Source organism: Nomascus leucogenys, chromosome 21, assembly GCF_006542625.1.
Source record: "Nomascus leucogenys isolate Asia chromosome 21, Asia_NLE_v1, whole genome shotgun sequence".
In the NCBI taxonomy this organism is placed as follows: Eukaryota; Metazoa; Chordata; class Mammalia; order Primates; family Hylobatidae; genus Nomascus; species Nomascus leucogenys.
Genome location: NC_044401.1, coordinates 55,037,396 through 55,064,560, shown reverse-complemented (window position 1 = coordinate 55,064,560; position 27,165 = coordinate 55,037,396). Strand labels below are relative to the sequence as shown.

General features: G+C 48.4%; 1 protein-coding gene and 1 non-coding gene across 2 annotated transcripts in view; both read left to right on the top strand.

Annotated features, from left to right (window-relative positions):
- Positions 1 to 27,165, top strand: part of IRAK2 (interleukin 1 receptor associated kinase 2) — an 80,855-nt gene that overhangs the window by 31,762 nt on the left and 21,928 nt on the right. The window contains exons 3-8 of the mRNA XM_030801644.1: positions 5,243 to 5,389; positions 14,233 to 14,336; positions 17,844 to 18,038; positions 18,121 to 18,185; positions 21,918 to 22,032; positions 24,655 to 24,764. Of these exons, the coding sequence (XP_030657504.1) occupies positions 5,243 to 5,389; positions 14,233 to 14,336; positions 17,844 to 18,038; positions 18,121 to 18,185; positions 21,918 to 22,032; positions 24,655 to 24,764 (736 nt within the window). The remainder of the gene's footprint in view (positions 1 to 5,242; positions 5,390 to 14,232; positions 14,337 to 17,843; positions 18,039 to 18,120; positions 18,186 to 21,917; positions 22,033 to 24,654; positions 24,765 to 27,165) is intronic.
- Positions 22,196 to 22,303, top strand: LOC115832251. The gene has a single exon (XR_004027677.1). It is a non-coding gene; the product is annotated as a U6 spliceosomal RNA (small nuclear RNA).

The following is a 27,165-nucleotide window of genomic DNA, read 5'->3' as shown; positions in this document are numbered from 1 at the left end:
TCATGTTTATACATACTATTTATTGCTTGCATTTTAAAGACATCTAAAAAAGCTTGCTAAGATGGGGGTTTCACAGGAAACCAAAACTTCTTGTTGGAGCTGACGTGGGGCTCTGTTGGCTTACATCCGTGGCTGGTGTGACCTGGTGCCTCTTGCGTGGGAGGGTGGATGTCAGCCCCAAGTGTGCTGACAGGTCTGGTCACAGGTAGCCCTGCCGACACTGCCCCTCCCCATCTGTTCCTCACTCCTGCTCACTTCCAAGTGCCCTGTGGTGCCAGGTGGGGCCACCGCATGTCACTGCAGAAAGAACAAGAAAAAGAAAGAGAAAAGCTGGACTCTCTTTAGGATGAAAACATAATGACATTTTTTATCTTCCCCACGGGTGGAGCTCACAGAGGTCGGCCACAAATGGGTTGGTGGCCTTGATGTTCCTGTCAAATGTGTTTTGACAGAGAGGCAAAGATTTGTGCTGAACAAAACATTATCCTGAGTAGGACACTGGACTGGGAGCAGTGGCTCAGGCCTGTAATCCTAGCACTTTGGGAGGACAAGGTGGGAGGATCACTGGGGCCTAGGAGTTTGAGACCAGGCTGGGCAACATAGTGAGATGCTTTCTCTACACAAAATTAAAAATTAGCTGGGCGTGGTGTTGCCTGTAATCCCAGCAGCATGGGAGGCTAAGTGAGGAGGATAGCTTGAGCTCAGGAGTTTGAGGCTGCAGTGAGCTGTGATCACACCACTGCATAGCCTGGGTGACAGAGCAAGACCCTGTCAAAAAAAAAAAAAAAAAAAAAAAAAAAAAGAAAGGAACAGGACACTGAAGTTAAGTAAGGCTGTAAGTATCACCCTCATCCCCATTTTACTGATGAGAACAATGAGGCTCAGCCAGGCAGGCCTCCGACAAGGAGAAGGTGCCTCATTTGCTGGGGTCATGGGCAGTTCTGGGTGTAGGTGAGACCTTTAGGGAGCATTTTATACTGTTGCAGGCCTAGCCTCTGCAGGAGGTCACTGTTGGGAAGTGACTTCAGCAAGCCCAGCCAGTCCTGAGCCAGGGGAGCCACTGCTGCCCTTTTGACACAGATGTCACAAGGATGACAAGCCTTTCCAGGAGCACAGGCCCCACTTGAGGCAGTTTGAGGAGGGAGGGTGGAGGGAGAGAGGCAGTCTCTCCCTGCCAGAGAGGGGAGGCTGGGAAAGATGAGGACTGGGACTGGTGGGTGGTAGCCTTCCAAGGGAGCACAGGCAGAGCATTCACTTCTGTGTACCTGGGAGTGACAGCTCTGTTCCAGACCCGTGCTTGAATCAGCACTCACCCCAGCATTGTTCATTGTCATTCTGTACAAGGGACTGGTTTTCTGTTGTTGTTGTTTTTTGAGACAGAGTCTTGCTCTATTGCCTAGGCTGGAGTGCAGTGGCACAATCTTAGCACACTGCAGCCTCTGCCTCCCGGGTTCAAGCGATTCTCCTGCTTCAGCCTCCTGAGTAGCTGGGACTACAGGTGTGCACCACCACGCCTGGCTAATTTTTGTATTTTTAGTAGAGACGGGGTTTCGCCATGTTGGCCAGGCTGGTCTGGAACTCCTGACCACAGGTGATCTGCCCGTCTTGGCCTCCCAAAGTGCTGGGATTATAGGCGTGAGCCACTGTGCCCGGCCTAGGGACTGTTTATTCTCCTCCTGGGCCTGTGGAAGGCAGTGGGATGCCATGAGGCAGACAGTGATCCTGTGATTCCTGCAGGCAAGGCCCTTGTTGGAGAGAAACTGGCTTCTAGACTCGAGTTTCAGCCACAAAGGCCTTGGCCTGATGGCAGTCAGGATGGGGGGCGTGGCCTATTGAACCACCGAAGTGCCTGTGGAGTCCAGGTTGGGAGAGAAGTGCGTGTTCTCTGGGTGCCCTTATGTCAGTGGTTCTGGGAGGAGACCCCGCCTTCCTGCCTCAGTGCTGCCTGCCTTTCTGTTTCCCCTGGGCAGGTCTTGTTCCCCACTGAGCCTCAGCTTCCTGACTTGAAATCTCCAGGGTTGTGGGGAGGGTGCTTGAATTGAATGTATCAATACACGACGTGGACATTTGTTGGTGAAAAACAGAAGTGAGGTGGATCTGAATCTCATGAAGGGCTGATTCATCGTCTGCTCACTGGAGCCAGAGGGGTCCCCAGGGCAAACGCTACTCACACTAGCTTGGAAGACTCAGTTCTCGTCATTATTTTACCTAGCTTGCTAACTGATTTTTTTTAAAAGAAGTATACTTTACTGTGTAAATAATGCATAATGATTTTGTTGAAAAATTCTATGATATGCATAAATCACAAAGAAAAAAACCCCACAATATAAAATCAGGCTAGGCGCGGTGGCTCACGTCTGTAATCCCAGCACTTTGGGAGGCCGAGGCAGGTTGATCACTTGAGGTCAGGGGTTCAAGACCAGCCTGGCCAACATGGTGAAATCCCATCTCCACTAAAAATACAGAAAAAAAAATTAGCTGGATGTGGTGTTGCACGCCTGTAATCCCAGCTACTCAGGAGGCTGAGGCAGGAGAATCGCTTGAATCCAGGAGGCAGAGGTTGCAGTGAGCCAAGATTCTGCCACTGTACTCCAGCCTGGGCGACAGAGTAAGACTCTGTCTCAAAAAAAAAAAAAGAAAAAAAGAAAAGAAAACTAAAAGACTCCCATCCTACTCTTCTTGTCCTCAATATGTGGACTATTTAAGAGATAACCAATATTTTAAGACTATAACCACCACAGTAATAAAGGTCCCGTATTTTGAGCTAAGCAGTGTCTCCATTAGTCTTCATAAAAGTTATCCAAAGGAGGGCCGGGCGTGGTGGCTCACACCTGTAATCCCAGCACTTTGGGAGGCTGAAGAGAGCAGATCATGAGGTCAGGAGATCGAGACCATCCTGGCTAACACGCTGAAACCCCGTCTCTACTAAAAATACAAAAAATTAGCCGGGCGTGGTGGCGGGGGCCTGTAGTTCCAGCTACTCAGGAGGCTGAGGCAGGAGAATGGTGTGAACCCAGGAGGCGGAGCTTGCAGTGACCTGAGATCGCGCCACTGCACTCCAGCCTGGGTGACAGAGCGAGACTCCGTCTCAAAAAAAAAAAAAAAAAAAACATTTAAAATGTCAGTGACAGTAAAGAAAACACAAGGAAGAAGCCACTCATCACCCCCCCGACATTCAGCCTTGTTGTTATTTTTGTGCATTCCCGATGTCTCCCCAACTCCTCCCACCCTGGGGAAGTCAGTGATCACCCCTTTGTTCCTGTTTGTCCAAGGATTGGGGCATCTGCCCTGGGGGGATTCGGGCTGGTGGTAGCAGTGATGGCAGTGGTGTTTCAATAGTTCTGCCCTAGCTAGGTGGGAGACAGTGAAACCAGTCCCAGGTTTGACTGTTGTTGGCTGTTTTACTTGACACAAGTCATTTCACTTATCTGAGCCTCAATATGCTCAAAACTAAAATGCAGATAAACCTATGAACTACCAGAGATTGTTGTGAAAATTAAATAAATCTGCATGGTGCCATACCAGTGTGGTGCTATGCAAATTTAGGTCTTACTGTTTTAGTTCAAAAGCTTGGGTTTGAAAAGCGAGGTCCCAGGGTAACAATTGGTTTTGTTTAGAGAGGCACAGTTCACCAGTTCAAAGAAATGTTGCTGGAGATGTTTTGTCCCAGCCCTACCTGGGACATCTGTTGTGACATCCCCTGTGTCATGCTTTATGTCATGCTCTGTGTGACATCAAGTGAGTCAGCAGCCTTTCCTGGGACTTCAGTGCCCCAGTTTTTGTTGTTCTCAAACATGAGTCCATCCCAAACCACCAGAGAATGAGGGACTTGAATGCAGGGCTATAGAATCGGGTTTTATCTGGGAGGCAATGGGGAGACAGAAAGATTCAGGCTAAGGAGTGTGGACATTAGGCAATGGGGAGCCCCATAAAGACTTCAAGCAGGGAAGTGACGAGGCCAGATGTATACTTTGGTAAGAGGTAGCCTGGCAACGGTGTGGGGGCTGCCTGCGCTGGCGGCAGGGCCCAGCCAGAAGGGATAAGATCAGGGCCCAGTGGAGGAGGGGAGAGGAAGCTGTTCCACAGAGCAGCTCTGAGAAGCTGGCTGGAAGCTGAGGTTGACACACCCTGGAAGCACCTTTGGGGTTTCCCAAGTTGATGTAAAAATGAAATGATTACCCTCGAGAAGGCAGGGGAGTTCTTCGGCCAGTCCTGCCTGCCTTTGGCATGTGATCTTAGCAAGTCATTTAACCTGCTCAGGCCTCAGTTTCCTCATCTGTGAACAGGGATGAGAAGCAGAGATGTTGTGAAGATTCATGTCTGTGCAGCTGGGCCTGGGCCCGGTACAGCCCGTCCTCAGTGGCCATGGCTGCTGTTTTAGGATTCCCATCCATCAAGTGGGAAGGATGCGTGTGTCTCCACTGCGTGAAAGGGAGGTTGTAGGACAGCCAGAACTTTGATCCCTAGGGGCTGGAGTGGGAGCTTAGAGGGATGGTGTCTTTGACCTGCTCACGTGTTCAGGGAAATGTGCAGTCTACAGCGCCCGTCCCTGCCTCTACTCTCCTTTCCCACATGACACCCCAGTGGGAGGCAAACGGACATCATTATCACCTCCGTTTTATAGCTGAGGGAAGGGAGACCAAGAGGAGGAAGGTGACTTGTTGGAGGTCACACAGCTGGTTGGGTGGAAGCAGGTGTGTGTGACTTAGCACGTCAGAGCTCCACCCTCGCCAGGACTGCCATGTTCAGCCACTGCTCTTTTTTTTTTTTTTTTTTTTTGAGATGGAGTCTTGCTCTGTCGCCCAGGCTGGAATGTAGTGGCGCGATCTTGGCTCACTGCAAGCTCCGCCTCTCCGGTTCAAGTGATTCTCCTGCCTCAGCCTCCCAAGTAGCTGAGACTACAGGCGTGTGCCACCATGCCCAACTAATTTTTGTATTTTTAGTAGAGATGGGGTTTCACCATGTTGGCCAGGCTGGTCTCGAACTCTTGACCTCAGGCAGTCCACCCACCTCGGCCTCCCAAAGTGCTGGGATTACAGGTGTGAGCCACCACGCCTGGCCTACTGCATTTTACAGATGGTGAGGCCGAGGCCAGAAAGGGAAAGACCCTCCCGCCCTGCAACACCATGCATTTGTGGCAGAGCCAGAATTAGATCCCAGGTCTCTGACTTCCAGACCCAGTCTCTCAATGGCTACCCCACTTCATGGAATAGTAATAACTTTCTTTCCACTTTGTTTTCAGGGAAACCGGCTCCTGAAATCAGGTGTCCCATTCCAGCCTTCCCTGACTCTGTGAAGCCAGAAAAGCCTTTGGCAGCTTCTGTAAGAAAGGCTGAGGATGAACAGGAAGAGGGGCAGCCTGTGAGGATGGCCACTTTTCCAGGCCCAGGTATTTTAAATTTAACTTTTTTACTTAAAGCACTTTTATTAAAGGAAATGAAGATATATCTATAAGGACATTCAGCTTAGCATATAAGAGCAAAAAATTGAGGCTGAGCATGGTGGCTCATGCCTATAATCCCAGCTCTTTGTGAGGCTGAGGCGGGAGGATGGCTTGAGTCCAGGAGTTTGAGACCAGCCTAGGCAACCTGGTGAGACTTTGTCTCTACAAAAAATTAAAAAAAAATTATCCAGGCATAGTGGCATGTACCTGGTAGTCCCAGCTATTCAGGAGGCTGAGGTAGGGGGATTGCTTGAGCCCAGGAGTGCAAGGCTGTAGTGAGCTATGATCACACCACTGCACTCCAGCCTGGGTGACAGAGCGAGACTCTTCCTAAAGAAAGCAAAAATCTGGCAACAACAATGGGGGATAATAAAATTAATGTCAGACACTCACAATAAAGTACTATCAACAATGATGTAGACATGCATATGTACATGGAAACATACTGACAATATAGGGAGGTAGAAAAGTAGAAAAAATCAGGTAACAAAATGTATATAACATCTATTACCATTTTTGTGAGCAGAAAAGAAATAACTCAGCAATTGGAAGCTTTCTAGTGCCAGACACTATTCCAAGTACTGTACTTCAAAGATATTGACTCATTTAATCTTCAACTAACTATGAATTAGATATTGTGATTATGCCCATTTTATGGATGAGAAAACTAAAGCACAGAGAGGTTAACCAACCTGGCTGAGGTCATGTACTGCTGGGTGCCTGTTTTTCACCCGTGGTCTCCCGAGCCCCCAGCACAGGTTGGCCCTGCGTGCAGGCTCTGGACCGGATGTCTGACCATTTCTCTGTCCATTCTCCATAGGCCCCGGCCCTCGCAGCCATGCAGTGGGGAATTGAGGGGTGCTTCCTGCCCACCACTTTCCTCCCTCCATCAGTCACAGTCTGCTGATGCCCAGAGAGGGAGAGCAGTTTGCTTAAGCTTACACAAATAGGAAGTAATGTCTGAGCTGTGTGATTTGAACACTCACATCCCTAAGCATCGTACTCACTGCTATCCCAAAGCCTTTCAGACCACTTCAGATTTGTCCCCGTCACCTGTGCCCAGGCAAGGGCTCAGGGACAGTTTTCAAATGACAGAATGGCTCAGCCAGCAGATGACCTCCCTAGGGGAGCTGCTGCTCAGCCCAATCTCCATTCTCACCGCCTCACCCCTGGAGCCCTGCCTCACCTCCTGTCTCCTGCGGCCTCCTGAGTGGTGAGCCAGAGACCCCAAATCCACATAATCTCAGTTCATTGGTGCTGTTCCTGAAGCCAGGGGCAGCATCAGCTGAAAGGAACATGTTTTGTGGGCTTTTGTATTAGACAGACTCATATTTGAATCCCAGTGCTGCTGTTTTGTAGAATGACTTAGCCTTTGTACCTCAGTTTACTCATTTGTAAAATGGGGAGAATAATAGACCTTATTTCATCATGTTGTGGTAAGAAATCCTGCACCTGAGTGTTGCACCATGCAGGTGCTCATTAAATGTTATCTGATATTATGACCATTCCAGACACTCCAGATAGGTTGAATCTAGAAAGTTAATTCTAGGCCAAGGAGTCTGGATTATTTCCTGTAGCTAAATATATATATTTTTAAGTGCAGACTTTTGATCAGCAATGAACGATAAGGGGAAATGGTCCTGACCAAAGAGAAAATTATAACAAAATAGGGAAATGGTAGGGGCGTGCTGGTCAGGATGGAGGAGGTAATAGGCATAGCAGTTCCTTCTGATATTCTTGATCTAGGTTACTGTAAAGATAAACATCACGGCCAGCCGGGCGCAGTGGCTTATGCCTGTAATTCCAGCACTTTGGGAGGCTGAGGCAGGTGGATCACGAGGTCAGGAGATCAAGACCATCCTGGCTAACACGGTGAAACCCCATCTCTATTAAAAATACAAAAAATTGGCTGGGCATGGTGGCAGGCGCCTGAAGTCCCAGCTACTTGGGAGGCTGAGGGCAGAAGAATCGCTTAAACCCAGGAGGCGGAGGTTGCAGTGAGCTGAGATCGTGCCACTGCATTCCAGCCTGGGTGACAGAGTGAGACTCTGTCTCAAAATAAAAATAAAAATAAAATAAATGTCACATGTCTCTGTCAGCCTTTGCTGTTTACTTTCTTTCCTTTTTTTTTTTTTTTTTTTTGAGGTAGGCCTTGCTCTGTTGCCCAGGCTAGATCATAATGGCACAGTCATAGCTCACTGCAGCCTCAACTTCCCTGGCTGAAGCAATCCTCCCACCTCAGCCTCTCAAGTAGCTGGGACTACAGGTGTACATCACTACGGCCAGCTAATTTTTTATTTTTGTAAAGATGGGGTCTCATTATGTTGCCCGGGCTGGTCTCGAACTCCTGGGATCAAGCGATTTTCCCACTTTGGCCTCCCAAAGTGTTGGGATTACAGGCATCAGCCACTGCACAGGGCCCTATTTACTTTCTTTCTTTTTTTGGCGGGGGGACGGAATTTCTGTCACCCAGGCTAGAGTGCAGTGGCACAATCTCGGCTCATTGCAACCTTCGCCTCCCGGGTTCAAGCGATCCTCCTAACTCAGCCTCCTGAGTAGCTGGGACTATAGGCACTCACCACCACGTCTGACTGATTTTTGTCTTTTTTGTAAAGATGGGTTTCGCTGTGTTGTGCAGGCTGGTCTTGAACTCCTGGGCTCAAGCAATCCACCCGCCTTGGCCTCCCAAAGTGCTGGGATTACAGGCGTGAGCCACTGCACCCAGCCCCTATTTGCTTTCTTGATGGCACTTGGAGCAAATGTGCCCAGGCAGGTCAAGATGATAACTACAATCTGCAGGCAGAGACAGGAAGTTGATTGTCTATCTTTGCCTAAATTGAAAATAAGAAATCATTCATTTCATCAAACCACCCAAAGCTTGTCTTCTCTTGGGAAAACCCCAAGTTTCCGCTGAGCCCCAGAGTTCAAACTCATCAATTATCTTGAAGGATTTTGGTAGGAGTGAAGGATACTGAGCCCACATCTTGACCCCTGTGATACCCTGGCTCCCCCTTGCCGTAGGTGGGAAGGAAGTGGGAAGAGACATGGAGGAGGAAAATATGTTTGTTTGTTTCGTTTTTTGAGACAGAGTCTCGCTCTATCACCAGGCTGGAGTGCAGTGGCGTGATCTCGGCTCACTGTAGCCTCTGCCTCCTGGGTTCAAGTGATCCTCCTGCCTCAGCCTCCCGAGTAGCTGGCACTACAGGTGCGCACCACCACGCCCAGCTAATTTTTTGTATTTTTAGTAGAGATGGGGTTTCACCATGTTGACCAGGATGGTCTTGATCTCTTGACCACCTGCCTCGGCCTCCCAAAGTGCTGGGATTACAGGCATGAGCCACCGCGCCTGGCTGAGGAGGAAAATATGTGAGCAGAGGAGCTATGGCTAGGCTATGAGCACCTCAGCAAAGAAGTCTCGAAGCTAGAATTCAGATAAAAGGGTTTTGAGCAGCTGAAATAACTGTCACAAAGCCTTAGCTGTAGGAGAGGCCACTGGGCTATCAGTCAGAATCTGTTTACTTACTCTACACATAGTTTCACCAGCCTTGGTAAAATACCAAGTACTGCATGTGTCACAGCCTGATCTTTGTGCTTTATAAACATCAGCTCTTTTTACCTGGACAAGGAACAGACCATTATTGCTCTTTTTACATTTGAGGAAGCTCAGATAAGTGAGGCACAGCTCATGTGAGGTCAGATCTTGAGTAGTGCTGGAGCCAGCGCTTGAGCCGAATTCTGTCTGATACTAATAAAGGAGATGGGGCAGCTGGGTGTAGACCCTCTGCCAGCATCAGGGCAGGACATAGAAGACCCCACGTCAGATAAGGTGCCGCTGCTTCTGCAATTCTTGTACCTGCAACGACACAGCTCGGCAGGACCAGAGGTGGTGCATTTTGCTTGAGAAAGCAGGCGTATTAGCCTCAGTAGAACAGCAACAAAAAGGCCAAGGCAGGCGGATCACTTCAGGTCAGGAGTTCGAGACCAGCCTGGCCAACATGGTGAAACCCCATCTCTACTAAAAATATAAAAATTAGCTGGACGTGGTCTCAGGCGCCTGTAATCCCAGCTACTCAGGAGGCTGAGGTAGGTAGGAGAATCGCTTGAACCTGGGAGGTGGAGGTTGCAGTGAGCCGAGATCACGCCACTGCACTCCAGCTTGGGTGACAGAGAGAGACTCTGTCTCAAAAACAAAAACAAACAAAACAGAACAAAAAAGAAAAGCAAGAAAAAGAAAGCTGCTGGAAGCATTTCCATAGGAAATGGTTTGTTTTTTAGCTAAGTCCTGGCACTTGATCTGACCTCCGATTAGCTGTGCCTCACTCTTGGAAACAAGATTATGTAGAAGCCCCAAGCCCCGTCCATCACTATCACCCAACAAATATCCCATCTTGTTCATCTACTCTCCTGCCCCGTCTCCCTCCCCTCCCTTAGCCATTATTTTAAAACATTTTTATATGAAAAAATTACAAACATACAAAAGCCAAGAGCATAATGACCCTCCATGTCCCCATCAGCTGGTTTCAGTAATGATCCACCCATGGCCAACTTCTGATTACTTTGTATTGAATCCAGGGAGATTTTCATATCTTTGATAGCAGGAGAATTCCTTCTCATTCTCCTCTCTCTGCCCTTGGACATACAATGGGGGCCTTTAAAGATTATGGTTGTGAGTTTCTCCTACCACAGATAACTATCCCGGGCATGAGGAGCCAATCCGATTAGATCCCAGAGGAGGGGAGGGCTGGGTAGGGAGAGATGGAGAGTAATGGCTGGTGGGTCCTGTCTGGTTTTCCAGACCAGAGTCCATTCCTTTTCCTCAAGACCACAGGGATAAATAAACCCAACTAATAGCCCTCATATGTCACAGGAGCAGGCCTCAGGGATTCCCCCAAACTGAGAGGCCTGGGGGAGCCTCCTGAGCAAACCCCAGGCATTAAGTCAGATAGGAAACTCGTGACTTGTGTGAGGCAAGCTCTGACCTCAGACTTACTGGGCACAGAAGGACCCTGTGTGCAGAAAGAGCCCTGCCCTGTGGCCAGGCCTGGCAGCAGGATGGAACTCAAGTTAGTCTGGAGCAGCGGTTCCCAGTGTGGGGCCCACACCTGCAGTGGTGCACGGAACCTGGGTGTTGGCACAAATATAGATCATGTGTAGAAGAACTAGGGACTTCATGGATATTACTGTTTAACACAAGGCTGAATACATAACACTGGAATTAAAGTTGGTTGAAAGAAAACCATCAAGTGACTCATAGTGAGGTGGCACAGACATGGCCAAAAACTTGGAGACCAGATGAACATAACTGCAGTATGAGGGATGCGGGCCAAGGGTACTGAGCTGAGGCCAAGAGAAGGCAGGGCAAGTGGAAGTGGCCATCACAGAGCAGCCTTTCTGCAAGACAGGGGCCCTGGGCTGGCCAGCAGAGGCCTCCATTAGTCCAGGTCCTTGGTGAGAGGCAGATACCAAGACAGGATACGATTTCATCAACAAGATAGGATTTCATTAGGACAAATACTTGCAAGAAAATGGAGAGGGAGCTGGGCAAGTCTGGGAGAGCCTTGGGACCACGGTGCACCATTTCCGAGGAAGGCTGGATGGGCACTTGCTGGCCTGCCTTTGGTCTAAGGCAGACTCTCCAGGGTGTCTGTTGGCCATCACAGTCCTATCTGCCTAGTGTACCCTCTGCACACAGTGCCTGGGGAACAGCCCCTGGGAAGCATGGTCGGGATGCAGATGCAGGGATTGATTGGAGCCAGCCACAGCCGGGCCCACAGACAGCCAGGCTCCCAGCAGCTGGGGGTCTCCAGCTCGCATTCTCCTGGCTGCTAGACTCACACAGCAGCAGGGCAAAGATCCCAGGAATGAGGCTGAGGGCAGCCCCTTGACAGGCTCCAGACCTTGCCTCAGGTGATTTCATTTTATCAGCTATCTGTGTGGGTTAATTGTTTAGCCAGGCTGATTTTATTTTCAGTCTCGTGAAATAAAATTTTTTGGTTTTTGTTTTTTGAGACTGAGTCTGGCTCTGTTGCCCAGGCTGGAGTGCAGTGGTATGATCTTGGCTCACTGCAACCTCTGCCTCCCAGGTTTAAGCGATTCTTGTGCCTCAGCCTCCTGAGTAGCTGGGACTACAGGCATGTGCCACCATGCCCAGCTCATTTTTGTATTTTTAGTAGAGACAGGGTTTCACCATGTTGACCAGACTGGTCTCGAACTCCTGACCTCAGGTGATCCACCTGCCTCAGCCTCCCAAAGCACTGGGATTACAGGTGTGAGCCACTGTGCTGGCCAAAATTTTTTTTTTTTTTTTTTTTTTTTTTGATACAGTCTCGCTCTGTCACCCAGGCTGGAGTGCAATGGCACATCTCAACTCAAGGCAAGCTTTGCCTCCCTGGTTCAAGCAATTCTCCTGCCTTAGCCTCCCAAGTAGCTGGGATTATAGGCACTTGCCATCATGCCAGGCTAATTTTTGTATTTTTGTAGAGATGGGGTTTCACCGTGTTGGCCAGGCTGGTCTTAAACTCCTAACCTCAGGTGATCCACCTGCCTTGGCCTCCCAAAGTGCTGGGATTACAAGCCTGAGCCACCGTGCCCAGGCCAAAATAAATTTTTTAATAGCCAAATTTCCAGATGAGTCACTCCTTTCCTGATGTTGTAAGCCACAAATACCTGAAGCGGGTAGATTTATCCAGTAATCTTGGGGTCAAGCCCAGTTTCCTTTGGAAGGGTCAGGTCCCCAGTTACTCAGAAGCTGTCCTTGCCATGGGGCTTCCTGGGTATTTCCAGATGATTATGTTTGAAGCCTCTGGCCTGTGGCCAAGGCCTGCTTCTGTGCGGACCAGCCACCATGGCTCACCTCACCCACGGTCTGTGCCTGCGCTCACCCAGGAGCCCCCCTACCAGATGGCCTCATTAGTCTTCAGATTAATCTTCACATGGGGCCTAGTGAAGAAATTTCACCCTCTTTAAACTCACGTTTAAGTGACCCTAAACTACTTGTCAAACATTCCGTCTTGTGAATCTTGTTCACTCACCAAGGAATTAGAGGCATAGATGCGGCCGACCACGGTGGCTCAGGCCTATAATCCCAGCACTTTGAGAGGCTGAGGCAAGTGGATCACTTGAGGTCAGGAGTTCAAGACCAGCCTGGCCAACATGGTGAAAACCCGTCTCTAATAAAAATACAAAAATTAGCCGGCATCATGGTACACGCCTGTAGTCCCAGCTACTTCATAGGCTGAGGCAGGAGAATCGCCTGAACCTGGGAGGTGGAGTTTGCAGTGAGCTGAGATTGTGCCACTGCACTCCAGGCTGGGCAACAGAGTGAGACTCTGTTTCAAAAAAAAAAAAAAAAAAAGAACATAGACGCTGGAACCACTGACTATGTGCCCTTGGAAAAGTTACTTAACGTCTCCATGCCTCATTTCACCATCTGCAAAGAGGCAATGAAAATGGTGCAGTGGTACCTTATCTCCTGATTGGCATGAAGATTAGATGAGTTAACGCACAGGAAGGATTTTTTTTTGAGACAGGGTCTCATTCTGCCTCCTAGGCTGGAGTGCAGTGGTGTGATCATGGCTCAATATAGCCTTGACCTCTTGGGCACAAGTGATCCTCAGCCTCCCAAGTAGGGGGGACCACAAGTGTACACCACCATACCTGACTATTTAAAAAAAATCTTTTGTAGGACTGAGCACGGTGGCTCATGCCTGTAATCCCAGCACTTTGGGAAGCCGAGGTGGGCGGATCATGAGTTCAGGAGATTGAGACCATCCTGGCTAACAGAGTGAAACCCATCTCTACTAAAAATACAAAAAATTAGCTGGGTGTGGTGGCGGGCGCCTGTAGTCCCAACTACTCGGGAGGCTGAAGCAGGAGAATGGCCTGAACCCGGGAGACGGAGCTTACAGTCAGCCAAGATTGTGCCACTGCACTCCAGCCTGGGCAACAGAGGGAGACTCCGTCTCAAAAAAAAAAAAGAAAAAAAATCTTTTGTAGAAACGGGATCTTGTCATGTTGCCCAAGCTGATCTCAAACTCCTGGGCTGAAGCAATCCTCCTGCCTCAGCCTCCCAAAGTGCTGGGATTACAGACGTGAAGTATTTAGAACAGTGCCTGGCATGATGTTTGCTAACTCATGTACCTAGATGTTAACTTACTCCAGCCCGGGGCCCTTCTACTGCCCCACCTCTGCATGGGCTGGTTCCACTGCCCCATATCTGCTTGTTGAAAACGTTTCTCCATATTTCAAGCCCAGGTCAGGTGCCACTTCCTCTGTGAACCCTCCTTATCTCCCAGCCTGTTATGGTCTCTCCTGCCTCTGACCTCGCTTTCCCGTGGGATGTATCCTCGGAGGATATTTACTGCATCCCTGCCCCGGTGGAGGTTTCTGGAAGGCAGGCTTGGTAGCTAGTTCACCTCTGTGTCTTTTTCTGCTCTTTGAGTAGGAGGTGAGATAGTGCAGGGCCTAGAAGTCAAACAGATTTCCATCTGAATTTCGGCTCTACCATCTACTGGCTGAGTGGTCCTGAGCACTGTGTCTACCTCCGGTGTCTCTGTGTCTCCACTTGTCAACTGGGATGATAAATAGGCCCCAGGCTGTAGGGGAGTCAGAGGCTTATCCTAAGGTGATGCTTGAGGAGTGTGTTGGTCGGCACACGGTGGGTGTCAGGAAGTGGCAGCAACAGCGTTTGGGGAGTGAACAGGAGACTGGCATGGTCTGAGGACTAGACCAGGATCCCTCCTGTCTTCCTTCCCGAGGCTGCATCCTGACCCACAGTCCCTCCTTTCCAGGGTCCTTTCCAGCCAGAGCCCACCAGCCGGCCTTTCTCCAGCCTCCTGAAGAAGATGCCCCTCATTCCTTGAGAACCGACCACCCCACTTTGTCTGATTCAAAGGTAAATCCACCCCTCGGCTGCAGCGTCCGAGCCATGTCTCCCAGTGTGTAGTTCCCTCTCAAAAATGCAATTTCTCTATCCCTTGAGACCAGTTTAAGGGTGGAGAGGAGAAAGGAAATTGCCACCAAATTACCCCAAGCTTCTGTCTATAAGTAGAGGAGGTCAATAATAGTGGGGAGAGGGAGGGAGGGCACTTCAGTGAATATACTTCTTGTTTTTTAATTTGTTATTATTATTATTTTTGAGACAGAGTCTCACTCTGCCGCCCAGGCTGGAGTGCAGTGGCACGATCTCGGGTCACTGCAACCTCCACTTCCCGGGTTCAAGTGATTCTCCTGCATCAGCCTCCCAAGTAGCTGGGATTACAGGTGCATGTCACCATGCTCAGCTAATTTTTTGTAGTTTTAGTAGAGACAGGGGTCTCACCATGTTGGCTAGCTTGGTCTCGAACTCCTGACGTCAGGTGATCCACCCGCCTTGGCCTCCCAAAGTGCTTGGATTACAGGCGTGAGACACCACACCCGGCCATTATTTTATTTTATTTTTGACCTGTGGTTTCAGCTACTTGGGAGGCTGAGGCAGGAGGATGGCTTCAGCCCAGGAGGCAGAAGTTGCAGTGAGCTGTGATCCTGCCACCACATTCCACCCTGGGTGACAGAGCGAGACCCTGTCTCCAAAAAAAAAAAAAAAAAAAAAAATTATGACCATATTGATATGAAGATAAATAAAATCCAAGCAGGATTAAAAATGAGGACATTACTTTGACTCTAAAAGTTCATTTATTTTTGTCTGATTTTAAAACAAATTAAAATGTTTTGACAGCCCCTAAAAGTGTTGTGAGTCTGAGACCCTTTGCATCCAGTGCCTGGGGGAGAAGCCAGCTTTGCATGAGTGTGGTTAATGAAGCTCTTCCATGTCCCAGGTGTGGTATCACATGCCTATAGTCCTGGCTACTCTGGAGGCTGAGGTGGGAGGATCGCTTGAGCCCAGGAGTTGGAGACCAGCCTAGGCAACATAGGGAGGCCCCATCTCTAAATTAATAAATAGATCAATCTTCCATGAAGGATAATCCCAACACTTTGGGAGGTTGGTATGGGAGGATCACTTGAGCCCAGGAGTTTGAGACCAACCTGGGCAACAGTGTAAGATCCTTCTCTACAAAAAAGTTTTTTTTTTTTTTTTTTTTTTTTTTGAGGAGTCTCACTCCATTGCCCAGGCTGGAGTGCAGTGGCACAATCTTGGTCACTGTAACCTCCGCCTCCCAGGTTCAAGCTATTCTCCTGCCTCAGCCTCCTGAGTAGCTGGGATTACATGCACCTGCCAGCACGGTTAGCTAATTTTTTTGTATTTTTAGTGGAGACAGGGTTTCGTCATGTTGGCCAGGCTGGTCTTGAACTCCTGGCCTCATGTGATCCGCCCACCTCAGCATCCCAAAGTGCTGAGATTACAGGCATGAGCCACCACGCCCAGCCAAAAAGTTTTTTTGAGACAAAGTCTCCCTCTGTTGCTCAGGCTGTCTCGACTCACTGAAACCTCTGGTTCCCCAGTTTAAGCGATTCTCCTGCCTCAGCCTCCTGAGTATCTGGGATTATAGGTGTGTGCCACCATCCCTGGCTAATTTTTGTATTTTTAGTAGAGACAGGGTTTCACCATGTTGCCCAGGCTGGTCTTGAACTCCTGGCCTCAGATGATCTGCCCGCCTCCCACAATGGCGAGATTACAAGCGTGAACCACTGTGCCTGGCCTTTACAAAAAAGTTAAAAAATTAGCCAGGCATGGTGGCACACACCTGTAGTCCCAGCTACTTGGGGGCGCTGAGATGAAAGGATCCCTTGAGCCTGGGAGGTTGAGGCTGCGGTGAACTGACATCATGCCATTGCACTCCAGCCTTGGTGTCAAAGTGAGACCCTGTCTCAAAAAGAAATCAAAACTATATGTGTGGCATGATACCAGTTTTGTTAAATAAATCCTAATATATCTAATTGGCTGGAAATACACTAACAGCAGTTAAATGGATAATGGGGTTATGGATACTAATTTTCAAAAACTGTTAAGAGCATATGTAACTTAAAAAAATTGAAATTTAGGCTGGGCGCAGTGGCTCATGCCTGTAATCCCAGCACTTTGGGAGGCCGAGTCGGGTGGATCATGAGGTCAGGAGATGGAGACCATCCTGGCTAACACGGTGAGGCCCCATCTCTACTAAAAAAATTACAAAAAATTAGCCGGACATGGTGGCGGGTACCTGTAGTCTCAGCCACTCGGGAGACTGAGGCAGGAGAATGGCGTGAACCTGGGAGGTGGAGCTTGCAGTGAGCCGAGATCACACCACTGCACTCCAGGCTGGGCGACAGTGTGAGACTCTGTCTCAAAAAAAAAAAAAAAAAAAAAATTTACATACATCTGTTTTAAAGTGAGAAGTTATTAAAAACGGAAGCAGAACTTCTTTTTATAGGCTTATATACACATGCAGTCTCTGGAATTCTGTTTAAAGCCAGCTTGTCTTGCTTGCCCATGGGTCGTGTGTAGCCCAAGATGGCTTTGAATGTGGCCCAACACAAATTTGTAAAGTTTCTTAAAACATTATGGGTTTTTTTTGCAATTTTTTTTTTAAAGCTCATAAGCTATCGTTAGTATTAGTGTATTTTATGTGTGGCCCCGGACAATTCTTCTTCCAGTGTGGTTCAGGGAAGTCAAAAATTGGACACCCCTGGTTTGGTTATATGAACCTGTATCCTACTTCCCAGTAGTCTGGAACCCCAGTATCTATGCTGTGTATTAGACCAAGGGTGCTGAGTTCGGCCACTGACCAGCTGTGTGACCTCACTTCAGCTGTTTTATTTCCTCAGTGCTCACTTCTGTAAACTGAAATAAACGAAACATCAACCATAGGCCAGGAATACTCACATCTTAGTCTTCAAAATTACTCTTCAGGGTACTATTGTTACCTTCATTTTTGCTGGTGGAAAAAATTGAGACTCAGAGAGGTTAAGTAACTCACCCAACGTCACAGAGCAAGATACAGATGGAGCTGGGATTTGAGCTTGGGCCTATCCATGTCCTTTTTTTTTTTTTTTTTTTTTGAGACAGAGTCTCGCTCTGTTGCCCAGGCTGGAGTGCAGCGGCACGATCTCGGCTCACTGCAAACTCTGCCTCCCAGGTTCACCCCATTCTCCTGCCTCAGCTTCCCGAGTAGCTGGGACTACAGGCGCCTGCCACCACGCCCGGCTAATTTTTTTTTGTATTTTTTGGTAGAGATGGGGTTTCACTGTGTTAGCCAGGATGGTCTTGATCTCCTAACCTAGTGATCCGCCCGCCTGGGCCTCTCAAAGTGCTGGGTTTACAGGCGTGAGCCACCGCGCCCAGCCTATCCATGTCCTTTTTACAGTTTCCGCTGGATAAGATGATCCCCTCCACCCCTTCATCTCTGGTGTTCCAAGGTCCCTTGAGGTAGCAGAAAAAACGAGATTCTATAGTAATCTCCATCTCTTCTCTCTGGGTCTCTAGGACTTCAGCACCTCCATTCCTAAGCAGGAAAAACTTTTGAGCTTGGCTGGAGACAGGCTTTTCTGGAGTGAGGCAGACGTGGTCCAGGCAACCGATGACTTCAATCAAAACCACAAAATCAGCCAGGGGACCTTTGCTGACGTCTACAGAGGGCACAGGCACGGGACGCCATTCGTCTTCAAGAAGCTCAGAGAGGTGAGCGCTTCTTGGTTTCTAGTGGGGGTAGAGGCTGCAAGGGTGGGGCGGGATCTTCATGTTCTGATGTCTTTCTCTACAGACAGCCTGTTCAAGTCCAGGATCAATTGAACGATTCTTCCAGGCAGAGCTGCAGATTTGTCTTAGGTAAGCCTCCCCTTTGTTTAGTAATAATGATAGCTAACCTTTATATAGTGCTTCCTGTGTGCCCAGGCATGTTTTAAACACTCTATTATATATAAATTCATTTAGTCCTTACAAGAACCCTATACATGTAGCTACTATTATCACATTATTTTACAGATGGGTAAATTGAGGCACATGGTAAATTTTACACATGGGTAAATTGAGGTTAAATGTCTCATCCAAGGTCACACAGCTAATGAGTGGCAGAGCCAGGATTTGGATCTACCTGATTTGGCTCCAGAGTCCATTCTTCTCCTATGTAGCAATTCTATGTATAGATTAGAATTACAAAGGAACCTTGGCTTACTCCAACTCCTTCTTTCCACATGGGAATAAATCTTCTTCTCTCCTTTTTTTTTTTTTTGTTTTCTTTTTTTTCTTTTTTTTTTTTTTTTTTGAGACAGAGTCTTGCTCTGTCTCCCAGGCTGGAGTGCAGTGGCATGATCTCGGCTCACTGCAACCTCTGCCTACCAGGTTCAGGTGATTCTCGTGCCTTAGCCTCCTGAGTAGCTAGGATTACAGGCGTGCGCCACCACGCCTGGCTAATTTTCGTATTTTTAGTAGAGACAGGGTTTTGCCATGTTGGCCAGGATGGTCTCAAACTCCTGATCTCAAGTGATCTTTCCGCTTTGGCCTCCTAAAGTGCTGGGATTATGGGCATGAGCCACCGTGCCTGGCTTTTTTTTCTTTTTTAAGAGATAGGGTCTTGCTCTATTGCCCAGGCTAGAATGGCCTTGGAATGATCGTAGATCACTGCAGCTTTGAACTCATGGGCTGGTGATCCTCCCACCTCAGCTGAGAAGCTGGACTACAGGTGTGTGCCCAGGTCATTTTTTGCTTTTTTTTTTTTTTTTTTTTTTTTTTGTAGAGATGGGTCTTGCTATGTTGACCAGGCTGGTCTTAAGCTCCTGGGCTCAAGTGATCCTCCTGCCTTGACCTCCCAAAATGCTGGGATTGTAGGTGTGAGCCACTGTGCCCAGCCATGTGTGTGCTTTTTTTTTTTTTAATTATTTTTCATCTGAAACACTTGTGCCTTATATTGTAGGGTATTTTAAGAAAGAAAGAAAATTGAGGCCAGGCGCGGTGGTTCACGCCTGTAATCCCAGCACTTTGAGAGGCGGAAGTGGGTGGATCACGAGGTCAGGAGATCGAGACCATCCTTGCTAACACGGTGAAACCCCGTCTCTACTAAAAATACAAAAAATTAGCCGGGTGTGATGGCGGGCGCCTGTAGTCCCAGCTACTCAGGAGGCTGAGGCAGGAGAATGGCATGAACCTGGGAGGCGGAGCTTGCAGTGAGCCGAGATCGCGCCACTGCACTCCAGCCTGGGTAACAGAGCGAGACTCCATCTCAAAAAAAAAAAAAAAAAAAAAGAAAATTGAATATCTATTCATTCTGGAACCAGTGTTAAAAAATAAAGAAAATTGACCAGGTATGGTGATTTATGCCTGTAATCCTAGAACTTTGATGCTGAGGCAGAAGGATTGCTTGAGCCAAGGAGTTTGAGACCAGCTTGAGCAACATAGCGAGACCCTGTCTCAACTGAAAAAAATATATATACAAAAACATTTTTTGGCTGGGCATGGTGGCTCACACCTATAATCCCAGCACTTTGGGAGGCTGAGGCGAGTGGGTCACTTAAGCCCAGGAGTTCGAGATCAGCCTGGGCAACATGGCAAAACTCCATCTCTACAAAAAATACAAAAATTAGCTGGGTGTGGTGGTGCATGCCTTCAGTCCCAGCTACTCGGGAGGCTGAGGTGGGAGGATCACTTGAGCCCAGGAGGCAGAAGTTGCAGTGAGCCGAGATCACAACGCTACACTCCAGCCTGGGCAACAAAGTGAGTCTCTGTCTCAAAAATAAATAAAGGCCAGGCATGGTGGCTCACACCTGTAATGCCAACACTTTGGGAGGTCAAGGTGGGCAGATCAGTTAAGGTCAGGAGTTTGAGACCAGCCTGGCCAACATGGCGAAACCTCATCTCTACTAAAAAAAAATTCATACAAAAATCAGCCTGGTGTGTTGGCATGCACCTGTATTCCCAGCTACTCAGGAGGCTGAGGCATGAGAATCACTTGAGCCCAGGAGGTGGAGGTTGCAGTGTGCCCAGATTGCACCACTGCACTCCAGCCTGGGCAACAGAGTGAGACTCTGTCTCAAAAAAAAAAAAAATTAATTAATTAATTAAAAAGTAAAACAAATTTAAAAAGGAATAAAGAAAATTATAAATAAGAAAACAGAAACTGTTTTTCACAGCACCTATAAATAAGCACTACTGTTTTAATATTTTGATATATTTTCATTTTTAATTGTTAAAACTATTTTTGTAGAGACAGGATCTCACTATGTTGCCCAGGCTGGTTTTGAACTCCCTGGCTCAAGTGATCCTCTTGCTTTGGCCTCCGAAAGTGTTGGGATTTTAGATGTGAGCCACTGTGCCGGGCCCATATTTTGATATGTTTTCTTTAATGCTTTCTCTATTCATACATGTATATGAATACTCACATGTGTACATACACACACACACACACACATAGATACACACACACACATACATCTAATAAAAACTGGAAGTATGATTCCCTTTCCACTTCGGCTTAGTGCTTTCATGGAGTCGGCAGTCACTCCTTCATTCATTGATTCAGAAAATGTGAGTAGTCAAGCCCTTTTCTAGGCTCTAGGGAGTGTATGCCAGAAGCATACAGAGCCCCTGCCTTGGGGAGGTTTATGGTCCAGTGGGGAGGCTGATATGTAAATAACTCTAATAAGTATGCAAAAGCGAGTAATAGGATGGCTTGCGGGAAGCAGAGGAGGGCAGAGAGATAAGGCAGGAGGCCATTTATAATAGTCTTGGGGAGGTTGAATCAGAGCCTGACCCAATCCAAGTGACCCAAGGCAGAGGAGAGGGGAATGAAGGGACATTTTAAAAGTTATCTGTGGCAGTGAATGGTGACTGATTTGATACGGGAGATAAGAAGGTTTCTAGGAAACTGGGTGGGTGGTGATGTGCCTTTCTGGGATAATAAATATGGGTGAAGAAGCAGGTTTGGGACTTGTTGAGGCTAGGATGATGTTGACCTGAGCATCAAGATGCAAATTGACATTCAGGTCTGGAGCTTAGGATGGGGCTGCAGATAAGAGATTTGGGAATGTTCCTTATAGCAATGGGAGGTTCCTGGAGGAGCAACATACAAAACAAGATGAGGAGTCCAGCTGGCAGAAAGAGGAAGGCAAAGGAGGAGGGTCTTAGTGAAAAGGGCCAGGAAAGAGTGGTCAGAGAGGCAGGAGGAAAGTGAGGAGGGAATGGTGACTGAGAACCAGCGGAAGAGGATTTCAGGAAAGAACCCCAGTCCTAGAGTCAGGCAGATGTGGGATCTGGTCCTGGCTTTACTACTTTCTAGTTTGTGACCTTGGGCAAGTCCCTTAACCTCTCAGTCTCCGTTTCTGGAGATGGGACAGTTGAGCTGTCATGTGCTGCAGAGCAGTAAAGCAGGATGAGGACCACCATACTCCTTGAAGGCAGACAGTTTTCATCTTTCCACCCTGGGGCCAGGCCCTTAGGGGTCAGAGCATGTGGTACCTGGGAGGTTACTGGTGGCATTGGAGGAGGAGAGGGCAGAAGAGGGGTGGAACATGAGGAAGTAGATCATTCTTTCCGACTCCTCACCCCTGCACTGACGCCCGATTCCAGATGCTGCCACCCCAATGTCTTACCTGTGCTGGGCTTCTGTGCTGCAAGACAGTTTCACAGCTTCATCTACCCCTACATGGCAAATGGTTCCCTACAGGACAGACTGCAGGGTCAGGTAAGGGACTGGGTCATGGTCAGAGAATGGGACCAGGCTGCACCCAGCCATGGGGTCAAGGGTTAAGGACTTACAGAAGTTCAGAGGGGAGAGGGGCCATCTAGGTGAGACCAGGGAGACTTCAAGGAGAGAAGTGGGGCCAGGATACATAAAATCTGGTTAAGTACTCACTTTGGCAGCACATATACCAAAATTGGAATGATACAGAGAAGATCAGCATGGCCTCTGAATGAGGATGACAAAATATGAAAAAGAAAAAGAAAAGCACAAAAAGATCTGATTAAACATCTTCAGGAAAAATCTATAAAAAATTATTTGACGAGAGGCATTTCATTCAAATCAAGAGCATGACAAAGGTATCTCATAGAACTAACTTCATTCATCATGGTTCTGGAGGTGTTAGCCAATGCAGTAGGACAAGAAAAAGAATTAAGAGGTAAAGAGTATGGAAAAGTGGAGGTGAATTTTTATTATAAAATGTTCTTCTAATATATACCTATTTGCTTGTGTGTTTATGGAATGTCTCTGGAAAGATACACAAGAAACTGGTTCACTGGCTGCTGCTAGGGAGCGGAACTAGGTGATTGGGGCCTAGGATAAGAAGCAAACTTACTATTAGAGTATTATATCATGTGAAGGTAATCCTTGATAAAAATTACAGTGTTTTAGAACAGGTCTTCTGCTTATCTTATCCTCAAATAGAGGGGAAAGAGTTATTCCACAACAGAATTATTGCTTCCCATGGCAGGGACAAGACAAAGCAGTTATTCATGGCATACTAATGATCTTTAGCTTTTCTGGGCACTCACTGTATGCAGGTTGCTGTGATAAGGGTTTTACTTAGGTCATCACCTCCAGGCTGTGCCACAACCAGAGCAATTTCTTCCCTCATTTTTCAAAAGAGGAATCTCTGACACATGGAGACAAAGTGACTTGCCCAAAGGAACATAGAGGACAAATGTCAGTCCAGAGCTTACATTGGGTTCGTCTGGCACTAGGTTTCAGAGTTTTTGAGAAGAAATTAGCAGGGGCTGTCCAGGCCAGTTCTTAGAGGATGTGGGACCTACACCAGGGCTTCAAAAATAGGTGATGAGGCTGGGCACAGTGGCTCACGCCTGTAATCCCAGTACTTTGGGAAGCCGAGGCGGGTGGATCACTTGAGGTCAGGAGTTTGAGACCAGCCTGACCAATATGGTGAAACCCTGTCTCTACTAAAAATATAAGAATTAGCCAGGCGTGATGGCACGTGCCTGTAGTCCCAGCTACTCAGGAGGCTGAGACAGGAGAATCACTTGAACCTGGGAGGCAGAGGTTGCAGTGAGCCGAGATTGCACCGCTGCGCTCCAGCCTGGGCGACAAAGTGAGACTCTGTCTCAAAAAAACAAAAAAAAACAAAAAAAAAAACGGTGATGATTTAGCCTGGGAGGGTCAGTCTTAGAACAACAGTGGGAGCAAATGAGAGGCTTTAGCCCATCCCACAATCCCCATCAGCCCTGGTGAAGTTTCCCCTAATACAGATAAAATCAGTGTAAGGCCCAGGTGCTTGGCTTGCAAACACAAGCTCCCTAGCTCCTCTCCCAACCAGCCTCTTTTAGAGAGAAATTCCAGAGCAGCCACTGTAATGGGCATGATAAAAATAACTGCTGATTGAGCACCTACTGTGTGGCAGGTGCTATGCTAGGGGCATACCATATACTCCCTTGAATCCTTACAGCAACCCTAAAACATAGGGATTAACATTTCTATTTTATACCCAAGGAAGCTGAGGCTCAGAGATGTTAAGTGTCTTTCCAAAATTATACAGCTAGCGCATGTCAGAACTGGGAGTTACAACTAGATCTGTCTGATGTCAAAACCCATAGTATAGGGTCAGGCACATGGCTCATGCCTGTAATCCCAGCACTTTGGGAGAGCGAGGTGGGCGGATCGCTTGAGCCCAGGAGTTCGAGACCAGCCTGGCCAACATGACAAAACCCTGTCTCCACGAAAAATACAAAAATTAGCTGGGAGTGGTGGCACGTGCCTGTGATCCCAGGTATTTGGGAGTCTGAGGTGGGAGAGTCACTTCAGCCTGGGATTTTAAGGCTACAGTGAGCTATGATGCTGCACTCCAGTCTGGTTGACAGCAAGACCTGTCTCAAAACAAGCAAACACACAAAAAATGAAAAAACTCACAGTATCATGCTGAGCCCTGTGGCAGAGGACATGAAGGGTGGGAGGAGGGTCAGGAGCCTGGGACCCTGCCATCAGGACTTCGTATTTTTTTTTTTTTTTTTTGAGATGGAGTCTCGCTCTGTCACCCAGGCTGCAGTGCAGTGACGCGATCTCGGCTCACTGCAAGCTCCGCCTCCTGGGTTCACGCCATTCTCCTGCCTCAGCCTCCCGAGTAGCTGGGACTACAGGCACCCGCCACCAGGCCCGGCTAATTTTTTGTATTTTTAGTAGAGACGGGGTTTCACCGTGTTAGCCAGGATGGTCTCGATCTCCTGAACTTGTGATCTGCCCGCCTGGGCCTCCCAGAGTGCTGGGATTACAGGCGTGAGCCACCGCGCCCCCGGCTGCCATCAGGACTTTAAAACGGTACATTGTGACTATTTGTCCTCCTGCTTTTCCTTCTCTTAGGGTGGCTCCGACCTCCTCCCTTGGCCCCAGCGTGTCAGCATCTGCTCAGGGCTGCTCTGTGCCGTCGAGTACCTGCATGGTCTGGAGATCATCCACAGCAATGTCAAGAGGTGAGAGAGGTGGGCTGGACCCTGCTGGGGCCTGGGCTGCAAGGGTGGAACTGGTACCTATTCCTGGCTCACCTCCCACCCCGCCACTCACCCCTGTCCTCTTTGTTTTTCTCTTCCTACCTCCTCTCCTCTGCCCTCCCCTGGATGTCTTTTTCTCTGTTATGCCCTCAAAAATGAGTGTTTCCGGGCTGTGCTCCGAGTCCAATTGCTCCCAGCATGAATTGCCTATCTGTCACATTTGTCCTTCTGAGCTGCTGTTTTCCCAACAAGCCCTCCACACCTTGCTGCATCTCACTGTCCACTCAGCAGCTGGCCTGGGCCTCATCCTCAAATGTCTGCCAACCCCCTGGGATTTCGAGCTCCTCATTCAGTGTCTTTTCTGAGACCTGTCCCCTTCTTGTGTAGCTGTTGGTGTCAGCATCTTGTCTGGAAGGCTCCTGCAGGTTAGGCCTGCACCCCTGCATCTCAGGGCCATGCACACGAGAGGAAGAGGTCCCCATCTGGCAACGGTTAGGATAGGGAGGGATTCCGAAGATACCAGAATATCTGGCAGAACTGGCTCCAGAGACACAGAGCTCGTATTTCCCCAAAGTTCTCTTTCCATTTGACTTGTGGAAGTCCTTTCCTCTTTTCTCTCTCCCAATTTTTTTTTGTTTTTTGAGACAGAGTTTCACTCGTCACCCAGGCTGGAGTGCAGTGGTGCGATCTCAGCTCACTGCAACCTCCACCTCCCTGGTTCAAGCAATTCTCCTGCCTTAGCCTCCTGAGTAGCTGGGATTACAGGTGCTCGCCACCACGCCCAGCTAATTTTTGTATTTTTAGCAGATAGGCTTTCACCATGTTGGCCAGGCTAGTGTTGAACTCCTGACCTCAGGTGATCCACCTGCCCTCAGGTGATCCACCTGCCTTGGTCTCCTATAGTGCTGGGATTACCAGCACCGCCCCCCAGCTCTCTCCCCTAATTTGTATTTGATTGCATCAATAATTCTAATAGCAGGCAAGGAAATGAAAGGGTGAGAGAGGTCACCACTAACTTACCCCATGACTCATCAGCTGGCCTCTAGGTTTTGTTTCGTTTTTCTTTTTTTTTTTGAGACGGAGTCTTGCTGTGTCGTCCAGGCTGTGGTGCAGTGGCGCAATCTTGGCTCACTGCAAGCTCTACCTCCTGGGTTCATGCCATTCTCCTGCCTCAACCTCCCGAGTAGCTGGGACTACAGGCACCCGCCACCATGCCCGGCTAATTTTTTGTATTTTAGTAGAGACGGAGTTTCACTGTGTTCGCCAGGATGGTCTCGATCTCCTGACCTCGTGATCCGCCCGCCTCGGCCTCCCAGAGTGCTGGGATTACAGGCATGAGCCACCGTGCCCAGCTGTTTCTTTTTTCACTTCCTGCCTATACAAATCCTTAGTCCTGAGGTAGCACCTGGGTACCAATTCACATCCTGTTTTTTACCCCTTCATTTAAACATAGTAAACATTTTGCTACATTGTATACCGTCATGTTTTTTAGTGTCTTAGTCTTCCCATGAAGGAATTTGCCCATAATTTACTTAACCACTCCTGGCACACACACCCCCGCGTTTGTGGGTGTGCGCACAGACACACACACACCCTAAAAAAAATTTTTTTTTTTGGCTGGGCGCGGTGGCTCACGCCTGTAATCCCAGCACTTTGGGTGGCTGAGGTGGGCAGATCACGAGGTCAAGAGATCAAGACCATCCTGGCTAACATGGTGAAACCTCGTCTCTACTAAAAATACAAAAAAAAAAAAAAATTTTTTTTTTTTTTTTTTTTTTTTTTTGAGATGGAGTCTCGCTCTGTGTCCCAGGCTGGAGTACAGTGGCACAATCTCTGTTCACTGCAAGCTCCGCCTCCCGGGTTGATGCCATTCTCCTGCCTCAGCCTCCGGAGTAGCTGGGACTACAGGCGCCCACCACCACGCCCGGCTAACTTTTTGTATTTTTAGTAGAGATGGGGTTTCACTGTGTTAGCAGGATAGTCTCGATCTCCTGACCTCGTGATCCACCCACCTTGGCCTCCCAAAGTGCTAGGATTACAGGTGTGAGCCACCGTGCCCGGCCAAAGAAAAAATTTTTTTTGAGACAGAGTCTTGCTCTTTTGCCCAGGCTGGAGTACAGTGGCAATCTCAGCTCACCGTAGCTTCCCATCTTAGCCTCCCAAGTATCTGGGACCACAGGCATGCACCACCATGCCCAGCTAAATTTGTTTGTTTTAGTAGAGATGAGGTCTTGCCATGCTGCCCATGCTGGTCGCAAACTCCTGGGCTCAGGCAATCCTCCTGTCTCGGTCTCACAAAGTGCTGGGATTACAGGCATGAGTCACTGCACCTGGCCTGCACTATATATCTGTACACATGTGGCTTAGCTTTTTCCCATTTTGG